Source organism: Lissotriton helveticus, chromosome 5_1, assembly GCF_964261635.1.
Source record: "Lissotriton helveticus chromosome 5_1, aLisHel1.1, whole genome shotgun sequence".
Lineage (NCBI taxonomy): Eukaryota > Metazoa > Chordata > Amphibia > Caudata > Salamandridae > Lissotriton > Lissotriton helveticus.
In genome coordinates this window covers 1627533157-1627553426 of record NC_136065.1, presented here as the reverse complement: position 1 = coordinate 1627553426, position 20270 = coordinate 1627533157, and the positions used below count along the sequence as shown (strand labels likewise).

Below are 20270 nucleotides of genomic sequence, written 5' to 3'. Positions count from 1 at the left end.
CGCCGAAGGCCCAGATGACTTCACGGTCGCTGAGACCGATAAGAAAACGCCTGATAAGGTAGGAGAGTCTACGACCCCGAAAACTCCCACAGGGCCTCGAAAACCAGAGGCAGACTCTCGAAAGTCTGAGCCCAGAGCCTCGAAAGGAGCACCAGCGCCGAACAAAGCGACGACCGAAGCTGCATCCACCGAAAAAGAGCCCAGCGGATCCTCCGAGAAGGACTCCCGGAGGCCGAACACCAGCGAAAAGCAAAGGTCATCGAAGCAGGCCCCCGAAAAAGGGACTTCGACTTCGAAAGAAAAGGAGCCGAAGAAGGCTTCGACGTCGACGGCACCGCCGAAGAGGGCGGCTGAAACGCTCGACGACGAACAGGCCGCAGAGATGCAGAGAAAGAGAAAGAGGCTCGAGGCCAAAATGGAGAACATCCTTCAGAGAAAGAAGGATTTTGATGAAAAAATGAGGAGTTACAAGATCCCCTCGAAGCCGACATCGAGCGTCGCTGTGGTACAGCAGCTCGAGGAATTCGACGTCGAAGAGCCGCCGAAAACTCCCGAACCTTCGGAGCACGAAGAGGAGGAAGACCTCTACTACACAGAAGGGGATTACGGGGAGCAGCAGTCAAGCTACGGCTCGGGTTCCTCGATGGCCCAAGGCCAGGAATGGCAGGACATCGAGGCCGAAAACCCAGAGGAGGCGGTAGAAACATACCCCTCGAGGCCTTCACCACCGGATGACATTGGGGCATACAATGAGGTGGTCACAAAGGCGGCAGCAGCTTATGGAGTTAAGATGGAGGAGGAGAAGCCAGAAGCAGACTTCCTGCTCGAGTCATTGCTCCCCATACAGACAAAAAGTCAGTTCCTGCCCATGCTCAAGAGTATCACAGACCAGGGGAAGGAAGCCTTCAAGGATCCGGCTACGTGCAGATCAGTAACGCCGAGGACGGAGAAAAAATACAAATTCTCCTCACAAGACCCGGCTTACATCAAGGGATCCGTCAGAGCAGATTCTATAATCGCTGCAACGGCCAGGAAAAGGGCAAACGTCCCAACAACGTCTGGACCCCCACCTGACAAAGAAAGCAGGAGGATGGATCTAACTGGCAGGAAAATTGAGAGGAACGCCGCAGCACACTGGCGGATGGCGAACTCCAACGCACTCCTGAATAGACATCAATACCAGCACTGGGATGAGATGGGACAGTTGCTCAAGCACCTCCCGGAACAATACCGTGAGAGGGCATCACACCTTGTGGAAGAGGGGAAGAGCATCGCCAATTCGTGCCTAAAGACAGCCTTGGATGGGGCTGAAACATCCAGCAGACTGATGGCTATAGGCATCACTGAGAGAAGGCAAGCCTGGCTCAGGATCTCAGGCTTCAAGGCTGAGGTCCAGAACAACATCCTGAACACACCCTTCAACGGGGAATCACTGTTCGGAGCCCCAGTGGATGAGAAGCTCACCCAATTGAAGAAGGACAACGAGACAGCAAGGTCCATGGGGGCCCTGCAGTTCAGGGGGATGAGAAGAGGCACCCCTACGCGGAGGCCGAACGGCAGAGGTGGAAGTCAGCGAGTAGATTCTCACCAGAGTTTCCACCAAGGGCAACAGAGTGACAACCAAGGCCACCAGGGTCAGCAGAGGCAAGGCTGGAACTACCAAAGCAGGGGCCAGTCCTTTCGGTCAAGAGGAAATGGACGGGGCCAGAGAAGGAGAGGCGGTGAACAACCACCCTCTAAGTGACTTCACACGGGAGAAGGTGCTCCACCACCCAAACCCTCCGGGGGAGGAGCACGGAAAAACAAAGAGGAGAGGGCTACACGGACAAGACACAAGGGAACATGTAACGCCGGTAGGAGGAAGATTGAGATTTTTTCTCCAGGAGTGGAGAAAAATAACAACAGACAAGTGGATACTCAATATTATGCAGTTCGGATACTGCATAGAGTTGGAAAAGAGGCCACCAAACAGAAAACCAAAGAAAAGACAGCACTCGGGAAGAGAGCTGCAACTACTTCAAGAGGAAGCCAAAGAACTCCTCCTCAAAGCGGCCATCGAACGAGTCCCTTTCAAAGAACGGAACAAGGGAGTGTACTCAAACTACTTCCTAGTGCCAAAAGTGGACGAAAGTCTAAGACCCATCCTGGACCTACGGTTCCTAAACAAATACGTCAAAACTGAAAAATTCAAGATGACGTCCCTACAAGAGGTCATCCCACAGATAAAGGCAGGGGACTTCTTGTCCACCATAGACCTCAAAGACGCGTACCTGCACATCCCCATGAACAGGCAGCACAAGCACATGCTAAGGTTCACAGTAAAGGAGGATCACTACTAATTCACGACCCTCGCTTTCGGCCTAAAGTCCGCACCAAGGGTGTTCACCAAATGCCTCGCGGCAGTGGCCGCACACCTAAGAAGAGAGGGGATACACGTATACCCCTCCCTCGACGACTGGCTGGTAAAGGCAAGCTCTTACAGGACATGCAAAGAGCATGCAGAACAGGTGACAAGAACACTAGCAAGCCTGGGTTTCTCCATACACTGGGGAAAATGCTCAATAGAACCAGAGCAAGTGAAGATCTTCCTAGGAGCCCAGATCGACACCGTCCGATGCAGAGTCTTACCGAGCGAAAAGAGAACGCTCAGCCTACTGAGGGAGAAACGTCACTACCAGAAGGGGCGATCTCTGACAGTGAGGACTGTGAGCAAGATCTTGGGGATGATGGCATCATGCATACACTTGGTCCCCAATGTACGCCTACAGATGAGACCACTCCAAGAGTGGCTACAACAGCAATGGTCACAAGCTACAGGAAGTTGGGAGGATCTAGTGGTTGTAACGCACAGGGTGCAGGAGGAGATAAGGTGGTGGACCAGGGAGAGAATAACAGAAGGAAAACCTCTAACACCACCGGACCCAACAGTGACCATCACCACAGACGCATCCCAGAAGGGGTGGGGCGCACACATGAACAGGCTCAGAGTGAGGGGTCTGTGGAGCCCTACAGATGCAGTCAGGCACATCAACTACCTGGAACTGAAAACTGTGTTGCTAGCCCTCAAGGCCTTCCAGAAGCACCTGTACAACCAGAAGATGCTAATACAAACGGACAACACTACAACAATGTTTTACATAAACAAACAGGGGGGAACTCAGTCGTTCCCTCTGTCAAACCTGGCACAGGAGATCTGGAAATGGGCTATGCCACTAAACATAGACCTGCTAGCCATACACCTGCCAGGGAAGGACAATGCGGAAGCAGATTGGCTCAGCAGGCAGACTTCAGCGTCCCACGAGTGGGAACTCAATACTCAGGAAACAGAGAGACTATTCAGGAAGTGGGGCACGCCAACAATAGACCTATTTGCAACACACCGGAATGCAAAATGCCAGTACTTTGCATCCAGGCAACCAGAGGCACTGTCCCAGGGGAATGCCCTATGGATAAGCTGGTCGAAACCATTTGCCTACGCTTTTCCCCCGATACCACTGATCCCGAGGGTTCTCAACAAATGCATGAAGAGCAACATGACGCTCATCCTTGTGGCACCACAATGGGCCAGACAGACATGGTTTTCTCAGATAATGGAGATGGCGCAGGGGCCACCACACAAGTTTCCAAAAAGAAGAGACATACTCTCCATGGAAAACGGAGAAATCCTACACCCAGAGCCAGAGAGCCTCAACCTCTCAGCCTGGCTCCTGAGGACTTAGAATTCGCACACCTAAAGCTACCAGAGAGCACCCTGCGGGTGCTACGAGAGGCAAGAAGGCCCAGCACACGCAAGTGCTATGGGGAAAAATGGAAAAGATTCACTCAATGGTGTTGCAAGAAACAACTCCAAAGGAAACTGACCAAGGAATCCACGGTGCTAAGATACCTCACGCACCTAATCAAGGCTAAGCTAAGCTCATCCTCGCTGAGGGTGCACTTGGCAGCGATTGTGGCATACACAAGAGGAGAAACAGGGAGAAGTTTTTTCACATCCCAAGTCGTAAAAAGATTCCTGGAAGGAGCTAAAAGAATAGCGCCGCCAAAAAGAATGCCGCCACCGGCATGGAACCTAAATGTGGTACTGACGGAGCTCATGAAAGCACCTTTCGAACCCATCCACAAAGCATCACTGCAAATGTTAACAATGAAGACTGCCTTTCTGGTAGCAATCACCTCGATACGGAGGGTGAGCGAACTGCAGGCACTCACACTGCAAGAACCCTACATCCAGATACACAGTGACAGGGTCGTGATGAGAACAGACCCACACTTCATGCCAAAGGTGGTGTCAAGGTTCCACATGAACCAGAGTATTCCGATACCTAGTTTCTTCCAAAACCCCACTACAAGCGCAGAGAGGTCACTCCACACCCTACACGCTAGAAGGGCTGTGATGCACTACATCGAGAGAACGAAGGAACACAGGAAAACAAAACAGTTCTTCGTATCCTTCGCAAACAGTTACATGGGCAAACCAGTCACTAAAAACACCATAGCGCGATGGATCGCACAGACAATACAATTCTGCCACAAACAAGCTGGCCAGGAGCTAACTGGAGGGGCACAGGCCCACTCCACCAGGAAGAAAGGAGCAACAATTGCCTTTCTAGCCAACACACCAATCCAGGACATATGCCTGGCGGCAACATGGGCTTCAGTGCACACTTTCACTAAGCACTTTTGCGTGGATGTACAGATGAACAAAAAAGCACAAGTTAGGACAGAAAGTGCTTCAACATATATTTAACAACCAACGCTCATCTTCCACCCAACCGCCACAGAAGTGAGGAAAACCACTACAAAATCTATGCACAGCATAGTGAATCCAGAAAGATTCACGCTGCAAAACGAATAGTTTCTTACCTGTCGGTGTAGTTTTGCAGCTTGAAGATCTTTCTGGATTCACTAGCGAACCCACCCGCCTCCACCAGAAAGATGAGGCTGGAGAAGAAGGTGGAAACACATAGAAAGAAAGAAAGTTGAAACTTAGAAGATACGTGAAAAGATACGTGAAAAGAATTACGTTGAAAAAAAAAAAAAAAAGGATTAACAAACAAAGCCATGGATTCACTACAAAGACAGAAAAGGAGAAAGAGACAGAAAAAAGAATCCGATGATGGCGCCCAAGAGTGGTAGCTTCCGCCGGAAGCACGCCGACGTCACCGAAGGTACACCAAATGGTGGGACGTCGACGCCCACCTGGGCTACGACAAAAAAAAAAAAAGAGAAGAAAGACTACGATTCCGGACCCAACCACCAGATTGCGGAACATGCACAGCATAGTGAATCCAGAAATATCTTCAAGCTGCAAAACTACACCGGCCATTCTTATGTTTACCTTTATGTTACTATTACACCATCCCCGTGGTAATTGTGTACACGATTGATACCGGTTGGTCTTGCCTTGGCAGACCGGCTTTGTTCAGTAGGTTCAGTCCGCAGCATTTTAGGTATATGGTTGCCTTAAGGAGTAGTGCCCCACATGATATCCTCCTTGGCACCACACCATTGTGGTTTCTGACAACAGCGGTAAGAACAAATTGCTGTTTTCCCCTTTCTTGATACATTTTGTAATAGCTTTCTAAAAGAATGACAACATTTCACATTTTATAAATCACAGCCGGGTTATATATTCATTACATCAAGCTGTGCCTGCCCCCCTGCCTACAATTACCCTTCCATTCGCAAAATGCCTTTTCCCTTTGGGATATAGAGTTTCAGTCAGGCTTCCCCTCGATACTTTGCTTTTGAACAAACTTTATGAACATTACAGAACCTGTTCCAATATGGCCGCCCGCCGCTGGATGACGCGAAACGCTACGCGTCATCATGTTTCATAGCACCCGTAACGGTGTTTTAACCAAAGGCGGCGGCAGCAGCAAAGGGGAGTAGCATTCATGACCGAGCGCACTCGGTAGCGGTAAGAAGGTTTTTTAGCTGAGGGGGGGCCGCGGAACATGCTGTGGGCCAGCCGCGTGAGCATGATCATGTTTTAAGAGCGCAAAGCCTACGAGCACATTTGAGTGGGGATAGCTGCATTAATGGTTTGAGTTATAAGGGTGCATGACGAGCAGCAGCACTACGAGCAGCTTCTGTCTGAGAGGCAAGGCAACTCATTTCGGACGGTAGGAGAGCCAGTTAGCCTTCCCAGGCAGGGCACTAGACGCACAGTACAATGTTAGTGCATAGATATGACGACCGGGTGTCCTCACTGTACTTGTGTGTTTTGCTCTGCAGGGGGCCAGATTTTAATTGCGCCACCAGTAAACATGTGATCTTATGACACGCCGTTTAATACCTGTGATGGTTGCGGGTATGCAGTAACTGGCAGCCATCAGGTAACAGTGGATACAGTTTACTCTGTGTGTCTTTTACATGTTTTATGTTATCGTTTACACTGTCGTATATACATGAAGTCCTGTGTTGGGGACTAACATTCCATTTCCGCTGTGTTTTTAAAAAAAATATCACTACAGGTCTTGTGAACCAAGAAAAGTAAAGACTGAAATCAGAACCCCAATCTTGCCCTGACGAAGTTGCTGAAGTTTATAGCAATGAAACATGTTGGCATCGAGTAAATATATATGGTATATAAGGAACCATTTTTAATTGGGACTTCTTGCGGCACCAGAATAAAGTCACTAAGCTAGCAAGTTGCTCCACATTTTAGTAGTGGTGGCCTTTTGTCTTTGGCTATCACAGGGGTTCTAGGTACACACACACACTTTCTCACTTCTAATTTAGATGAGTGGACAGATAGGTTTTTCTTTTTTTGCACCACACCAATATTAGTTGGGGAATCACTATTTGTGTTTTTTTCCTTCGTTCTTTACTCACAACAAAGAGAGAGGGACCAATGATGAGAAGTGGGTAAACTGGCAATTGTCTGCCAGGAACCCCCTCGGGTGTTGCTACCGTGAGGTACTCTCTCTTAGCTCACTTTATTTTCACAATTGAGAGTGGGACTAGACCTGGGTGTAACTTTTCATGCAAACACACCATGACCCTATAGATTAGTGTTAAGAAACGTATCTAGGGCAGCAGTATAACTGGTCGTTTAACTCTGCCATCGGTCCAACGTAAACTGGTGTCAGGTGGGGGAGGCCTTTGTTGTTGAATATTGACTGAGTGAGGGGCGGCCTCCTCCATTATTCCCCCTAGGGCTCCTTTTGCTTGAGTGTGCTGAACTCAGTCTTACCTGAACCTGCAGTATTGGAGGGACCAGAGTTGCTGAGAGTACCCCCTTCATGGGTGCTGGAGTGGCAGAATCTGGTTCAGGTGAGTAGACTGCCCTCGACCCAGTCGGGCTGTACTCTGTAGTCCTCCCGTTCCTCCTATTTTGTCATGCAGCTCAGTGATTGGAGGTTTATCGGGGTTGTCCAAGTTGGGTAAGATCTTGGGGCTGTCCCATGGTGAGCTGGGCGGTGGTGGTGAGGGGTGGAGTAGTACCAAGGTCCTGTCGCTGTTTCTCTCTCATGGTGCAGGTCCATAGGGGTTCTGGCTTGGTCCCGGTGACCCCCTCTGGCATATGTGGTCATGTGTCTCCACTGTACATGGGCTCCGACCCGATCGGCAGAGCAGATTCCTCTAGACGTACGGGATCGCCAGACCCTCATTCCACACGGGTGGTGAACTGATTGGCACATTAATGATCACAGTTTACTTCACGGCGGCCCCGCCTGACATACAGTCACCAGTTGCTCACTACACACGGGCAACAGCCTATTTGGCACTGTGACTATCATGGCTCACTTCGTGGCAGCCCTCGTCGGGCATACAGAGGTTGCCAACTTGATCCTGCTCATGGTCAACGACCCGATCTGGGTTGCAGCCGGCTCCTCGCACCAAGCAAAGAGCCGATTCCCCACTGGACTTTGCTCCTACCAACACTCCTCTTTTTCATAGGGCACACTGGTCTTGGCAAGCAGGCAGGCACTGGTGTTCCAGGCATGTGGTCTTGGATTTCCTGAATGATGTCCCCTCACCCACCTGAGACTAGCTGGCCTTGGCCCCCAGTTTTGGTCACAGTTCTCCACAGGCTCCTTCCTTGTGACCTTTCTCTGAATCATAGAGCACCCTTTAAACTGTACTAGCTGAGCATTGCTTTCCCTCCTCCAGTGTGTCCCACCCAGCTTACAGGAATGCAGTAATACACCAATCTGTCTGGGGTTATTCTTCGACCTCCTCTCCTCGTGTATCACTGGAGTCATCAATGTATTGTACCACCCACCAGGCAGACACACACTCAGCAAATGCAAATTACATTCACACACTGCACAGTACTACATCCTTCATGTTTTGTACCACTCACAGGCATACATGCATATACCATGCACATATTGCACAGTACTTTATTATCCCTGTATTATACCATTCACAGACAAATATACACCCAGCAAATGTACACAATATAAATGTACTGTGCAGCACTATGTCCTTCAAGTACTGTGCCTCTCACAGGATAGACACACTCAGCACATGCATACAGCATGCACAAAGGGCACTGTACTGCATTATCCCTGTATTGTGCCATTCACAGGCACTCATACTCCCAGCACAGCTACACTACACATACACTGCGCAGCCTACACTCCAAACCGATGTAGGCCAAGGGTGAATTAAGCACACAGCAGTGGAACTTTAAATGAATGAGCCTGTAGGCTTCACTCCAGTGACACAGGTAAAGAGAACCTGTTCACTCCCACTGATCTGATCACTATATGGTATGCTGCCACCACTGCACTCATGCTTCTTAACTCATTGTGAAGACACTAGCCTCTGACCACTATGAGGGTAGCTCATTGGACACCCCTCCTGCTCCAACAAGACCGCAATCTGTGAGACAGGAAAATGTCGTGGCGCACATGCATGAGCTGCCATTATCTATGACAACAAAAATCAGTATTAGGGCTCCAGACATCAGTACAGTTGGGGCACTCAGGGCAAGGGTTCATGTCCATACCATGCGGAGGGACTTTCCTGTTCCAATAGGGCCCTAGTTCTGTAATGGCGAGGGCTTCTACTTTCACAGCCAACCCAAACTGGATATGCCCCCCTTCCTGAATTTCTGTTCCAATTTTTTATAGGCTGCCTCAACCTCTTCAACCTAGTAGGTCACCTCTTCCCCTGCACTCTAGTTGGATGTTCTCAACACTTGGAAACACCAAGACTTGAGTCCTATGCAGTTGTGCAAATCACACAAAGTCAGCCTACTTCTATTCCCATTGAATCCGATGCAGAACTGTAAACACTGATCAGAATAACAGATGCAGATCGAGCCACCTTTAAATGTGAACGAGTGACGCACACAAAAAGCCCCCTGTTCCCCTGCCACCACCACCACCATCACGGCCACAATTGTTGCCATTGTTTTCGGAACCACATGAGTCAGGTGCTACTGCAGACGCATTGAACTGCTAAGTACCTCTCTTTTAGATACTTAACTGTTGGTCAAACAGTGGAGACTTCAAAGAGTCTTAAAACTCTAAAGTGAGAACTGCACAAGTCAGCAAAAGGTTTTGGTAGTTGGGTGCAAAGTTGGGGGGCCGTACGTTGACGCAAGCATGTTGCAGCATGAATGTCATTGGCTGGCACAGCTCTTGCAAATAGGCTTTCAGGGTGGTTTACCCTCAGGGGAACAATACAGCACATGGCTCGGAGCCAACAAAGTCACAGGGGAACCATTACAGAAGAGCAACACAATTTGTGCAGAACACAAGGAGATGATAGCCAGAAGGGGGTGAGGATGGCCTTGGTAGCCGGCGTCCTCTGTAGGAGCAGGCGTCGTAGACTTCTTGACACTCCGCATTCTCTCACTTTGTGTAGAAGTTAACTTGAAGAAATGCTGTCCGTATTCAACAAGCCTGGATGGGCTGTGCATCTGCAACAAGTTTCTGATCTTGGCAGCACTTTGCATTTCACAATACCGCATGGCAGCACATGGAATCGTGTGGCCTGGAACTCTGGTCTTGAAAGAAGGCAACTTCTCAGAACACCTGGCAGTCTGCCTCCACCTTTCAGATCACAGCAGCAGCAGGCCATTTCCTTAGTGCTGGAGTAGACTCCTACATGTCACGGGAGACAGCCAAGGTTCCTGCCCCTGATGTAACCATTTCTTCTTGCCGGTGACCGAGAATCCTGAAGTAAAAAGGTGAACTCTGAAGTGACAACTGGCCACTCAAGTTCAAAGTGACCCCAAACCTTTGGGGGAAAATACATCACAATAAAGTGCATCTTTCTTGCTGCTGCTGTACAATGCAATGTAAACCAGCTACCAACATGTGCACTGGTGCTCTGGTTTCTTTGGGGTGGCAGACATCACATGTCCACTGTGGTGTGTGTGTTAGATGTCTACGCCCTATAACCAGTATAGCCATGTTCTAGGCACAGGATACGGGGAGTAAGCAGGCTATCTCCTTGTAAAGTAGGGTTGCTGTTTACATACATGCTCTTGGCCACAGTCCTTTGTTCAAGTGACTCTTCTGTCGGACCACAAGATGACCAGATGGAACTACCTTGTTGTATGAAAAGACACAGAAATCTTTTTGCTCATGGGTGTGAATCCAGAGTAAAAGATATAGACTTTGCTTAAAGTAGCAATAGCGAGTAGACCACACTGGGACGTTCAGGGAGCACTTCAATAACAGATATATTAAACCTATGAAGTGTAGCTGGAAGGCCCAAATTCAGTTACCCCACCCGTGAGGTGTCCGTATCTACCTCACGATCACACCTAACACTCGGGAAATTGAATAGTCAGTCATAATGGGTACACTGATTTAAGCGGGGCATAGTAGGCATTCACCCACCCTGGGTTGCAAGTAAAAGGGTCTGCACCCTACGAATGTATATCAGCGGTCACTATTAGTCTGTCATGGTCTGGTAATAGGGACGGTAGTCAACCATGATCGAAGCAGTGTTACTCTAGGTGGGGCACTGCAGTCCTAGAGACTGGGTTCATGCTCTTGGGTAAAGAGCAACAACCTAAAACAGGCAGGCATGACACCAGTCGCCTTCTCACAAGAAAACAATGTATCGATCAGATGATGAAATGAGGTGCCACTTGTTCGGTCACGGATGACGGGCAGCCCTCCCCTAGCCCAGTCTGTCTCTGGAATATATCTGTGTTGTTTACCCTCCTGAAGCTGAGCCTATGCACAGCAACTTAACACAGGAGACAAGGGCTAGTGAAAGAGAATACCCCACTGTACTCTCAGGGTAGCTACCCAGCAGTGGGTCACCCCAAACTGTAGCTTCTTGGGAAAACACATTCAGCCTTCTCACAGTGCAGAGGCCCCATTCTCTGCGCAACAACAAATGCGTTTTTCAGTGTGAGCCCTGGGGGGTCTGCAGCTAATCGCCCAGCTGTCCCTCCCAACTTTTTTACTGCCTTACTAAAAAACATTTCAGCTATGCCTTTATATATGAACTAGCGGTAGGAAAGAGCAAAGCCAGAGCTGGTGAAGCAAGCTTATACAATGTTTTTTTATACATAATATTAATACATTGTCTAGGGCCCAATGTAAAAATAATGTGGTTAGAAGCATTGGTGCTAATAAATCTGCATCCACAGCGTCATCTGCTCTGTAAAACTATTGTTTACTGCTGTGCAAAATTATACACGTGGAAAAAAAGATGTTATTAAAATACGTGCAGCGCTGCCAAACGTAGAATACTGTTTGTTACCATTGTTGAGCGAGGGCAGAGGCCATTGCCCATTTGATGCATATCCTCTTTTTTAGGTTTCGCCTGGCGTCCGCTGCACAGCAGCGTTCGCGCAGGCGAAATCTTTTGAGAAGCAGTATGGGGCTTTGTCCCGCCTCTCTCTTCCATTGGCTAGCTCCATAAATGGAGGCTAACCATTGGAAGAGATGGTTGTCAATCACTCTTTCCCCCGTCACGACACGATTCGGGGGCGTTTACGTGTCTTTTTTTAAGTCCCGCCCCCCACACCCTTCCCTCTCGCCGAGGAGTTATTGTGCCGTTATTGTGCCTTGTTTATCCCCCGCCCTCCCTCCCTCCCGTTGTCCGTGCCTTCTCCCTCCGGCCCGCCCACGGCAGGAGTCAGTGTGATGCTGAGAAGTTCTTGTGACACTGAGGTGGTCGCACGTGATAGTCTTTAATGGGTGGACGCGCGCATTCTGTCCATAAGTGTATTTCAAAATTGGCAGTACACAGTCTGGGAGGGCGGCGTTTCATGGGTGTGTTTTGCGTGAAGGGGCTACGGCTTATGATTGAGGGGTGTTTCTATGCAATATATTTATATTTGTACTCATTATTGATTCTGGCGTGTGTGACTTATTTTGTTTTAAATCTCTTCAAGCAGTAGTTTAGACGGGGGTGGGGTGAGAGTTGCATTTGGGCTGCAATTCATGAGTAGTCCTTGGACTGAATTAAGGAATCTATCTGCATTTACTGCTCCGGCGTCAGTACAAGTTCAGTCTGCCCTCACGCGTTGGATAGGTGTCGGTGGGGCTGGTCTGCAGCGCCTTTAGTTGGTATGGGGGTGCTCTTCATAATTGAGTCTACTAAGTTCAAATTGATCAGTTTTTTTGTCAGGTGTGAGGGGCGGGGTTCCAGTGCCTCAAACAAAGAGGCAGGAGGCGCACAAAGGGGGTGTTGCAAACTCCAGCATCTGTTCCTAGGCCTGGCAGCCCCAAGCCAGGAGAATTTTTATTTATTTATTTATTTATGCATTTTTATATAGCGCGGACTTTACCCAAAGGTGTCAGAGCGCTTCACAATAGGAACAGAACTGATACATGAGAACATTACAAGTGAGCAAAATACAAAAGCAAACATTACATTAAATGAAGCAAAAAAGACAATAGTGAGCCAACAAAAACAAGAGGTAGCAAAGGGTGCATTACAAAAGTGACAATCGTGAGCCAACAAAATACAAGAGGTAGCAAACGGTGCATTACAAAAGTGACAATCGTGAGCCAACAAAATACAAGAGGTAGCCAACGGTGCATTACAGGAGGAAAAAGTGACGTGTGCAGGTTACAAAAGCGTTCAAAGTAAACATAGAGGTATAATACTGCAATATATGGAGGACAGTTAAGCACAAGAACAAAAACGTTACGTAGGCACTGGTGGCACTTGTGCAGGTATCGAAAACAAAACAAATGTAAGAGGTAGAAAACAGTGTGTTACAAGAGAAAGTGACGGGTGCATGTTACACACGAGTACCAAACACAGGTAGAAGGATAATTCTGCAATAAATGGCAGATTCTCAAACCACAAGAACACACTGGGAAGACACTTCCATAGTCATGTAAAATAGATTTTTCTAAAATGGAAGGGCTTCCTTCAGATAATAGAGAGGGCATGGATTACATTTGGAAGTGTCTTTGAAGGAGGAGAACTTTGAGGTCAGTTTTGAAGGTCTGGGAGGAGGTGGTGGTCCGGAGCTGAGGCGGAAGTGAGTTCCAGATTCTCACTGCACTGCCTGAAAAGGATTGGGCCATCGATCTTTCCTTCTTGAAAGTGGGAGGTTCAAGCAGTAGATTTTCCGCATTTCGTGATGGTCTAGAGCCTCCAGAGAGTTTCAGTTTATTTGCCAGGTAGCGCGGAGAAGAGGAGTGCAAGGCTTTGTGGGTGATGCAGGCAGTCTTGTAGATAGCTCTAGCCTCGATGGGAAGCCAGCGGAGGGTGGATAACATGGGAGTGATGTGGTCGCTTCTTTTGGCCCCATAAATGAAACGAGCTGCTGAATGGAGAACAGACTTAAGGGGGGACAGGTGGGATTTGGGGATGCCAGTCAGAAGAGAGTTGCAGTAGTCCAGTCTGGAGAGGACCAGCGATTGGACCAGGGTTTTAAGGTCATGCTCCGGGAAGAAGCGACAAATCCCCCAAAGAAGGCGCAGTTGGTATCGGGCAGACTTTGCAATTGAATTAATGTGGGAGAGTAGATTGAGTTTTGTGTCGAGTATGACACCAAGGGATTTTGCGCTGTCGACAATGATGGGTTTATTGTTCAGCAGATTCATCTGGTCCAACCATGATTGAACCGGGGGGGGAGAAAGTGAGGAGGAGAGGAGGAGGAATTCAGTTTTGGAGGGATTCAGAATCAGTTGATGTGTTGACATCCAGTTTTGAATGGAGTCGAGGGTAGAGCTTAGGACGGAGAGATTGTGAGTGGAGGCAACCTTGAGGTAGATTTGAGTGTCGTCTGCGTAGGGATGATAGTTTACCCCAGATTTACTTAGGAGATTTCCCAGAGGTTCCAAATAGAGATTGAACAATGTGGGTGCAAGAATAGAGCCTTGAGGAACACCTTGACCCACCGCCAAAGGAGATGAGACTGTCCGCTATTTTGATAATTTGGGATCTTATCAGAAAGGATAGAAGAGAGAGAAGGTGGCATTGACGTTAGCGTACTTCTTATGTTTGCTTTATTTCCGTGGAATTTTTTTCAAGTACCTATATTTTTGCAAAGAAATTAAGCAAAGGGAAACTTTTCACTCCCATCTCTTTTGTACATGGTAATTTATCCCTTTAACATTTTTTTTTAAACCCTTAGTTTAAGAAGTGTTTGTTAAAGAGTAACACCACTCACCTTTTTATCGAATTGTCTAAAACTATTTAAATATTCATTAAGCATTGTAGATCGTAACATTGGGATTCATGTTTAAATCTTCTCTTCTTTGGAATACTGAACATGGTGGGGTAACAGTTCAATGTTTCTGAAGAAGTCAACAATGATGTCATGTGGCAACCCAATGACCTAGCTCTGATGTAGAATAATGTATGACGTTGATGGTGGCTAGGGAGTGAAAGGCCAATCCTAATACAAATGGTGGCGCCAGCACCTCACCCTGGAAGCCACATCTCCAAAAGTTTAGGGTACATTGGTGTTAGGAAGATGCGTGGGCACAGAGTTTGAACAAGTCTTAAGATGAAAAACGCAAAGTGAAGCTCTGCATATTACATATATTAATGCTTTATAAGGGAAAAGTGTAGTTTTAGTGTAAAATTGGCGTTTTCTGTTTGGAAGAGGTAATTGAAGTAAATCATATGTTTATTTAGATTGATGTCCTCTTTGAAGGAATGGTAGAAGCCATTTTATTTGCCATATAATTCCTTGGGTCTATTTTAATTTCTTTACAGGATATAGTGGGCGAACTGTTGAGTAGGTGCCACCTGGTGGAAGCTGCACTTTCCAAAACTCCAGGAGCATGCGCAATGTCACTATAAATAAGCTAATGGCACTGGCCATCACATGTTGCACCACTTTTAACATTTTGACATTTAATTTTTTTGTGTGAATTCGGCCTAATTTATATTTTTACATATGTAGAGTTGTGTTGGTTTTGAGAGTGGTATGTGTGTGTGTGGCTCTGTGTGTGTGTGTGTGTGTGGCTCTGGGTGTGTGTGTGTGGGGCTCTGGGTGTGTGTGTGTGGGGCTCTGGGTGTGTGTGTGGCTCTGGGTGTGTGGGGCTCTGGGTGTGTGTATGTGGCTTTGGGTGTGTGTGTGTGAGGCTCTGGGTGTGTGTGTGTGTGAGGCTCTGGGTGTGTGTGGCTGGCTCTGGGTGTGTGTGGCTGGCTCTGGGTGTGTGTGGCTGGCTCTGGGTGTGTGTGGCTGGCCCTGGTTGTGTGTGGCTGGCTCTGGGTGTGTGTGTGTGGCTCTGGGTGTGTGTGTGTGGTAGTAATTGCTGTCTGCTGAGCTCGTCCGTAGGGTACAATAGGTCTCACATTTGCGAGAGATTAAGCTATTGGCAATGTAAATGACAATGCCATTTATTTATCTGTTTTCAAAACCAACACATAAATACAAATTTTGTCATTTACAATGCCAATAGCTCTAACTTTTCCAAAGGCGAAACCATTGCATTGTAAATGCTTGTTTTTTCTTCCTCTGAGTTTTATATAGTACGAGCTTGACCCGAAGGTATCAGAGCTCTTTACATGAGCACCAGTTGCGTTACACAAGGACACATTCATTTATGTTAGGCACAAGAAGATTAAGTGGTTTGCCCAGAATCGCAGGATGCTATGCGTCCTTGCCGAGACTCGAACTCGGTTCCCCAGATTTGAGGTCGACTGCCCTAGCCATTAGGCCACATCCTCGCCCCATCCTCTCTTGTTAAGAATGGCCCCTCTCCATACTACACAACGGTGATAAATAGCATATTACACGTCACTTCTGTGCCTACACAAAAAGTGTATATTGGCAGCATCGGTAGAAAGGGCAAACTTATGGCCATTTTTTACAGACAGTAAATATTTATTTAGCTATATATCATGCGTGGGAGACTCACCAGAGTCTGTGAGCTTGCCAAGAATACGATTGGTGCCAAGTTTGCCTGTGATTGTACCATGTAATGTTATCTGACATGCCAATTGAACACAGCTGTATAATGTATGAGAACATGAGCAAAGTTAATAAAAAGATTTTATAAAAAAGAATACAATCGGTGTATTTGTGGTCGGTATCCGCCATCCTTAATGTACACGAGTAACTGGAAATGCTGCTTCGTGTGCAGTGGTTGTATTACTAACTGTGGACATTGTGGTTTCAGTTTTTTTCTGCAGCAATAGTTTATATATGAGAGCAGGGGATGCTGTTTTGAGGTGTGGCATTTCCCTAAATGCAAACCATATTTCTGTAGATAAAACCCTTCAACGTGAAAGCAGGGTTAATAAGGACAACTGGCATATGTGAGGATTAAAGACATGTATGGTTAGTAGGTTAGTCATATTATTGCAACAATCACATCTGAGAATGGTAAAGACACACAGCTTATACTTGCTGCCATTTTTACATAGGCAGATTCTCCTGCTTCACCTTGAATTCCTCAGCGCTCAATGAATCTACAGCCTTTTACTAATCCCCCATTTGGCACTTCCGTCCTTTAAAGCCACTGTTTTCTTACTTCTGTTAAAAAAAGATTGCAGCGGTTTACCTTCCTGATCTTTAACAATTTCTTCTCTTCTGTTCAGCTTTGTGTCAGTCACCAATGGAACCGTGTTTCTTCAGGCATTTAACTTAATTGTTATTCCTATGTGTAGTGGCAAGCAGAGATGCTATCTGCAGATAAAATAGTTGCATTTCCAATATTTATTGTAAGCTTATATTAGTTTATCCATGCTGAGTTCGGGTGACATTATACTGATGTTGTTTTCCATGATGCCTCAGGTATTTCCTACTGTGATAGTTACTTTATTACTTTTGTGGAGATATTTCATCATCAGTAGTTATAACACTTTTTTTGTTATGACTGCTAACACTTCCTGGTCTGTGAGTCTATAAGATGGATGTGACCTACCTCTTTAAGCTCTCTCTGTAGCCTGAGCACCGCACTGCTGTAAAAACCTGTAGGAGTGGGCTTCCTCTGCAGTCATGTTAAAAGGTAGAGCCGATGTTCGACCAAGAACCCTTCAGTATTTTGCCCGGCGTTAGCCGCCTCTCATACCATTCGAGATTACCAAACAAAGAGGCAGGCGCTGGAGACAGAAGGCAGGAAACAGGAGTTTTTATTCCGACGGAGCAGAACACGTCAAATCAGACAACAGGGTATCTTCTCGAAGTGCTCTAACCGCATCTCTGAGGCCTGGCCTCTTATACACAGGTTTATGGCTTTATTACATACACTGCATCCGTAATGTTTCTTTGAAGGACAGAAAAGACATCCTAGGAATCCCCGGTCCAGGCCCGTTCCCACACACATCTACAGTAGAGTTCCCACCCCGATCTCAGCATGTGGTGGTTATCGCGCAGCTGGGCATTCCGCTGGGAACGGGGATGTGTGTGATCAGTCGGATCTTCGGGGTGCGAAAGCGTTGATTAATCCCCGCTCCTTTGATGGGGTGAGTTCCTACTGTAGGGGGCAATAAACTACATCTGCAGGGCCTGGCGGTGGCCTGGGAACAGCTTGGACAATCGGGCAGGGAGGAAGAGGATATCAAAGGCTTGTTCTCTGAATGAGATGAAAGAGCGAGGGGGTTCAGCACGGGATGTGGCTCGGAGACAGGGTCGCGTTAGAGGTGCGTTTATGGCCCAAGCAGGAGAGACTGGGGGCTGTCGGGGCGCGGGGGAATGCTTGCGAGGCCAGGGAGTGAGGGGGAGAGACGCGCAGGCTATTGGCAATGGGCAGAGAGGCCATGACACACAAAATGGCTGCTGCTTACGCGCACGTATGGATCTAAAAAGGACAAGATGGCGCCGATAATGTTTACGCCACAATCCAGATTTTAACAGTCAGTGGCTTTAGCTTGTCAGACCTGCTCTTTTTCTCCCATCCTACTTCCAAGTAGAAATTACAGTATATCATTGTTAAGCGGGCGGAAATATTATTGAGAATCTACTTGGAAGAGAAAAGATGGAAAAAGTAAAGGTATTTTTGAGTTTAACTAGAGGTGACTATTGATGAACAGTATAAGGGTCTCTGATGGGACCTAAAAAAAAGGCAGTAGCCAAAAAGGTATACCTCTTAGCTGTGTTATGTACTCGATACTCAAGACTCCATATTCAACAATATCTGACTTGGATACTCCTCCTAAAACTCCTATTACCAAACGTTGATGATACAACAGCAGTTGACTTGCATGCTGGAAAATGTCCCCTTCAGTGGATACTTGGAGATACAGCGCAAATTACGTGATGTCTGTTCTAACGAAGCATGTTTTGAAGGAAAATAAAGAATTGTTACTTTAAGAAAATATTGATACACTGTTAATGCCGACAGTGTATAATTATTGATGTTGTTTGCACTGGTGTAGACATTATTCATTAAGTTTTTTCAATTAATGTATGAAAAATGGCATTGCCTATATATTGATGTACACGAGGATTTACATGTGACCTAATGGTTCGTTTCTAACCTTTTTAGAAGATTCCACTGGAAGGCAAGTGTCAAATATTCAAAATACCCTTCAAGAACTTAGTGCAGTAATAGAAAACCACTATTATCATTCATTATATTTTAGTGCAATACTTGTTATGGGTGTGCAACAGCCCCATTGCTCTCTCTGTCATAGTAGACATAGAGTGGCATCGAAGGTAGATTAGGATGCAAAGAGAAAGAAAGGGAGAGTGAAAGAGCAGAGGCACATATTAAGAGACACATAGTCAGAGAGAGACAGAGCCTCAGGTAGGATAGAAATACAGAGAGAGAGTATGTGATAGGCAGAAGGTAGAATACCACAAGTTAAACTGAAGGAGAGCGAGAGCACAGATAGACAGCGAAACATAAAGCAAAATAAGTAAAGATAATCTATTTGATACATTAAGCTGCAAAATGCCCTATGTGGCCTTAGTTTTCTTTATAGTGTTATGTAGAAAGAACATTCATAGGCATCCTGGGGAGAGTTGGCTCACTGTGCTCAATTACCTCGTATATTAGGTGAGCTGGTAGAAGAATGTTTGCCAGGGTTCTTTTTGGTTCCAGCCAGATCGGTTTCAAATATTTTCCTGTCTTAGTTTTACTCCCACAATTTACTTCTTGTTTAATCTAAAAATGTGCATTAGACAGGGAAGAAACATCTGAATCTGATTTTGCCTTTTTAAATCATTGTGACACTGCCTTCTGACTTTTCCACACTAATGCCTTACTAGCTTCTCGCCTCCCTCTTGCAGAACAACACTTTCTGACACAGCTGAACCAGCTAAGCCTGCTCTCGTTCACCCCCTCGCGCACTGTAGCTGGCAAGAGGATCGCCTCCTACGATGACAGGTACTGGAGTATGTACAGGCATCGGAGAGGTTGCTAGTCTGTGTGATGGGTGTCTCAGAGAGTGATGAATGGAAGAGAGATGAATATGTTGGAAGATGGGTAGAGGTTTAGTGATAAATTCTTAGACTGCTGAGTAAAGTATTGTAAAGACTGGTATGGATGAGTGGACTTCGTTGTTGATGTAGAATATAGCTAATTAAATAGGAGTATATGAGGGATTGGATGTGAAAATTAATAGATTAAGAAATTGATAGATCGTTTGAGAGATACATTAGCATATTCATTTGCATCTGTAAGACAAGATGAATGTATTCATTCATGTGTGGACATATCAATAAGTGGGTTGAGGATAGGTATAAAGTTTGAGTGACAGACGTATCAGTAGGTGGATAAATAGCTAGGCATATAGATGGCTGGGTAGACCAGTTGGGGTTGCTTATATTTACCAGAATATTAAGTACATGGATACATTGGATAAATGGATGTCTAATTGGGTTGATCATTGGGCAACATTGTCCGTTTTAGGAATCAACTAATGGATGAATTGTTAAATAGATCAATGTGATAGTTTGCAGATAGACCAAGAGATTCATA

At 46.6% G+C, this 20270-nt stretch overlaps 1 protein-coding gene across 2 annotated transcripts in view; it reads left to right on the top strand.

Moving 5' to 3' along the window:
• Positions 1 to 20270, top strand: part of LOC144755661 (NEDD4-binding protein 1-like) — a 272368-nt gene that overhangs the window by 181953 nt on the left and 70145 nt on the right. For both annotated transcript variants that reach the window (XM_078644828.1, XM_078644827.1), the window contains exon 4: positions 19580 to 19676. In XM_078644828.1, the coding sequence (XP_078500954.1) occupies positions 19580 to 19676 (97 nt within the window). The remainder of the gene's footprint in view (positions 1 to 19579; positions 19677 to 20270) is intronic.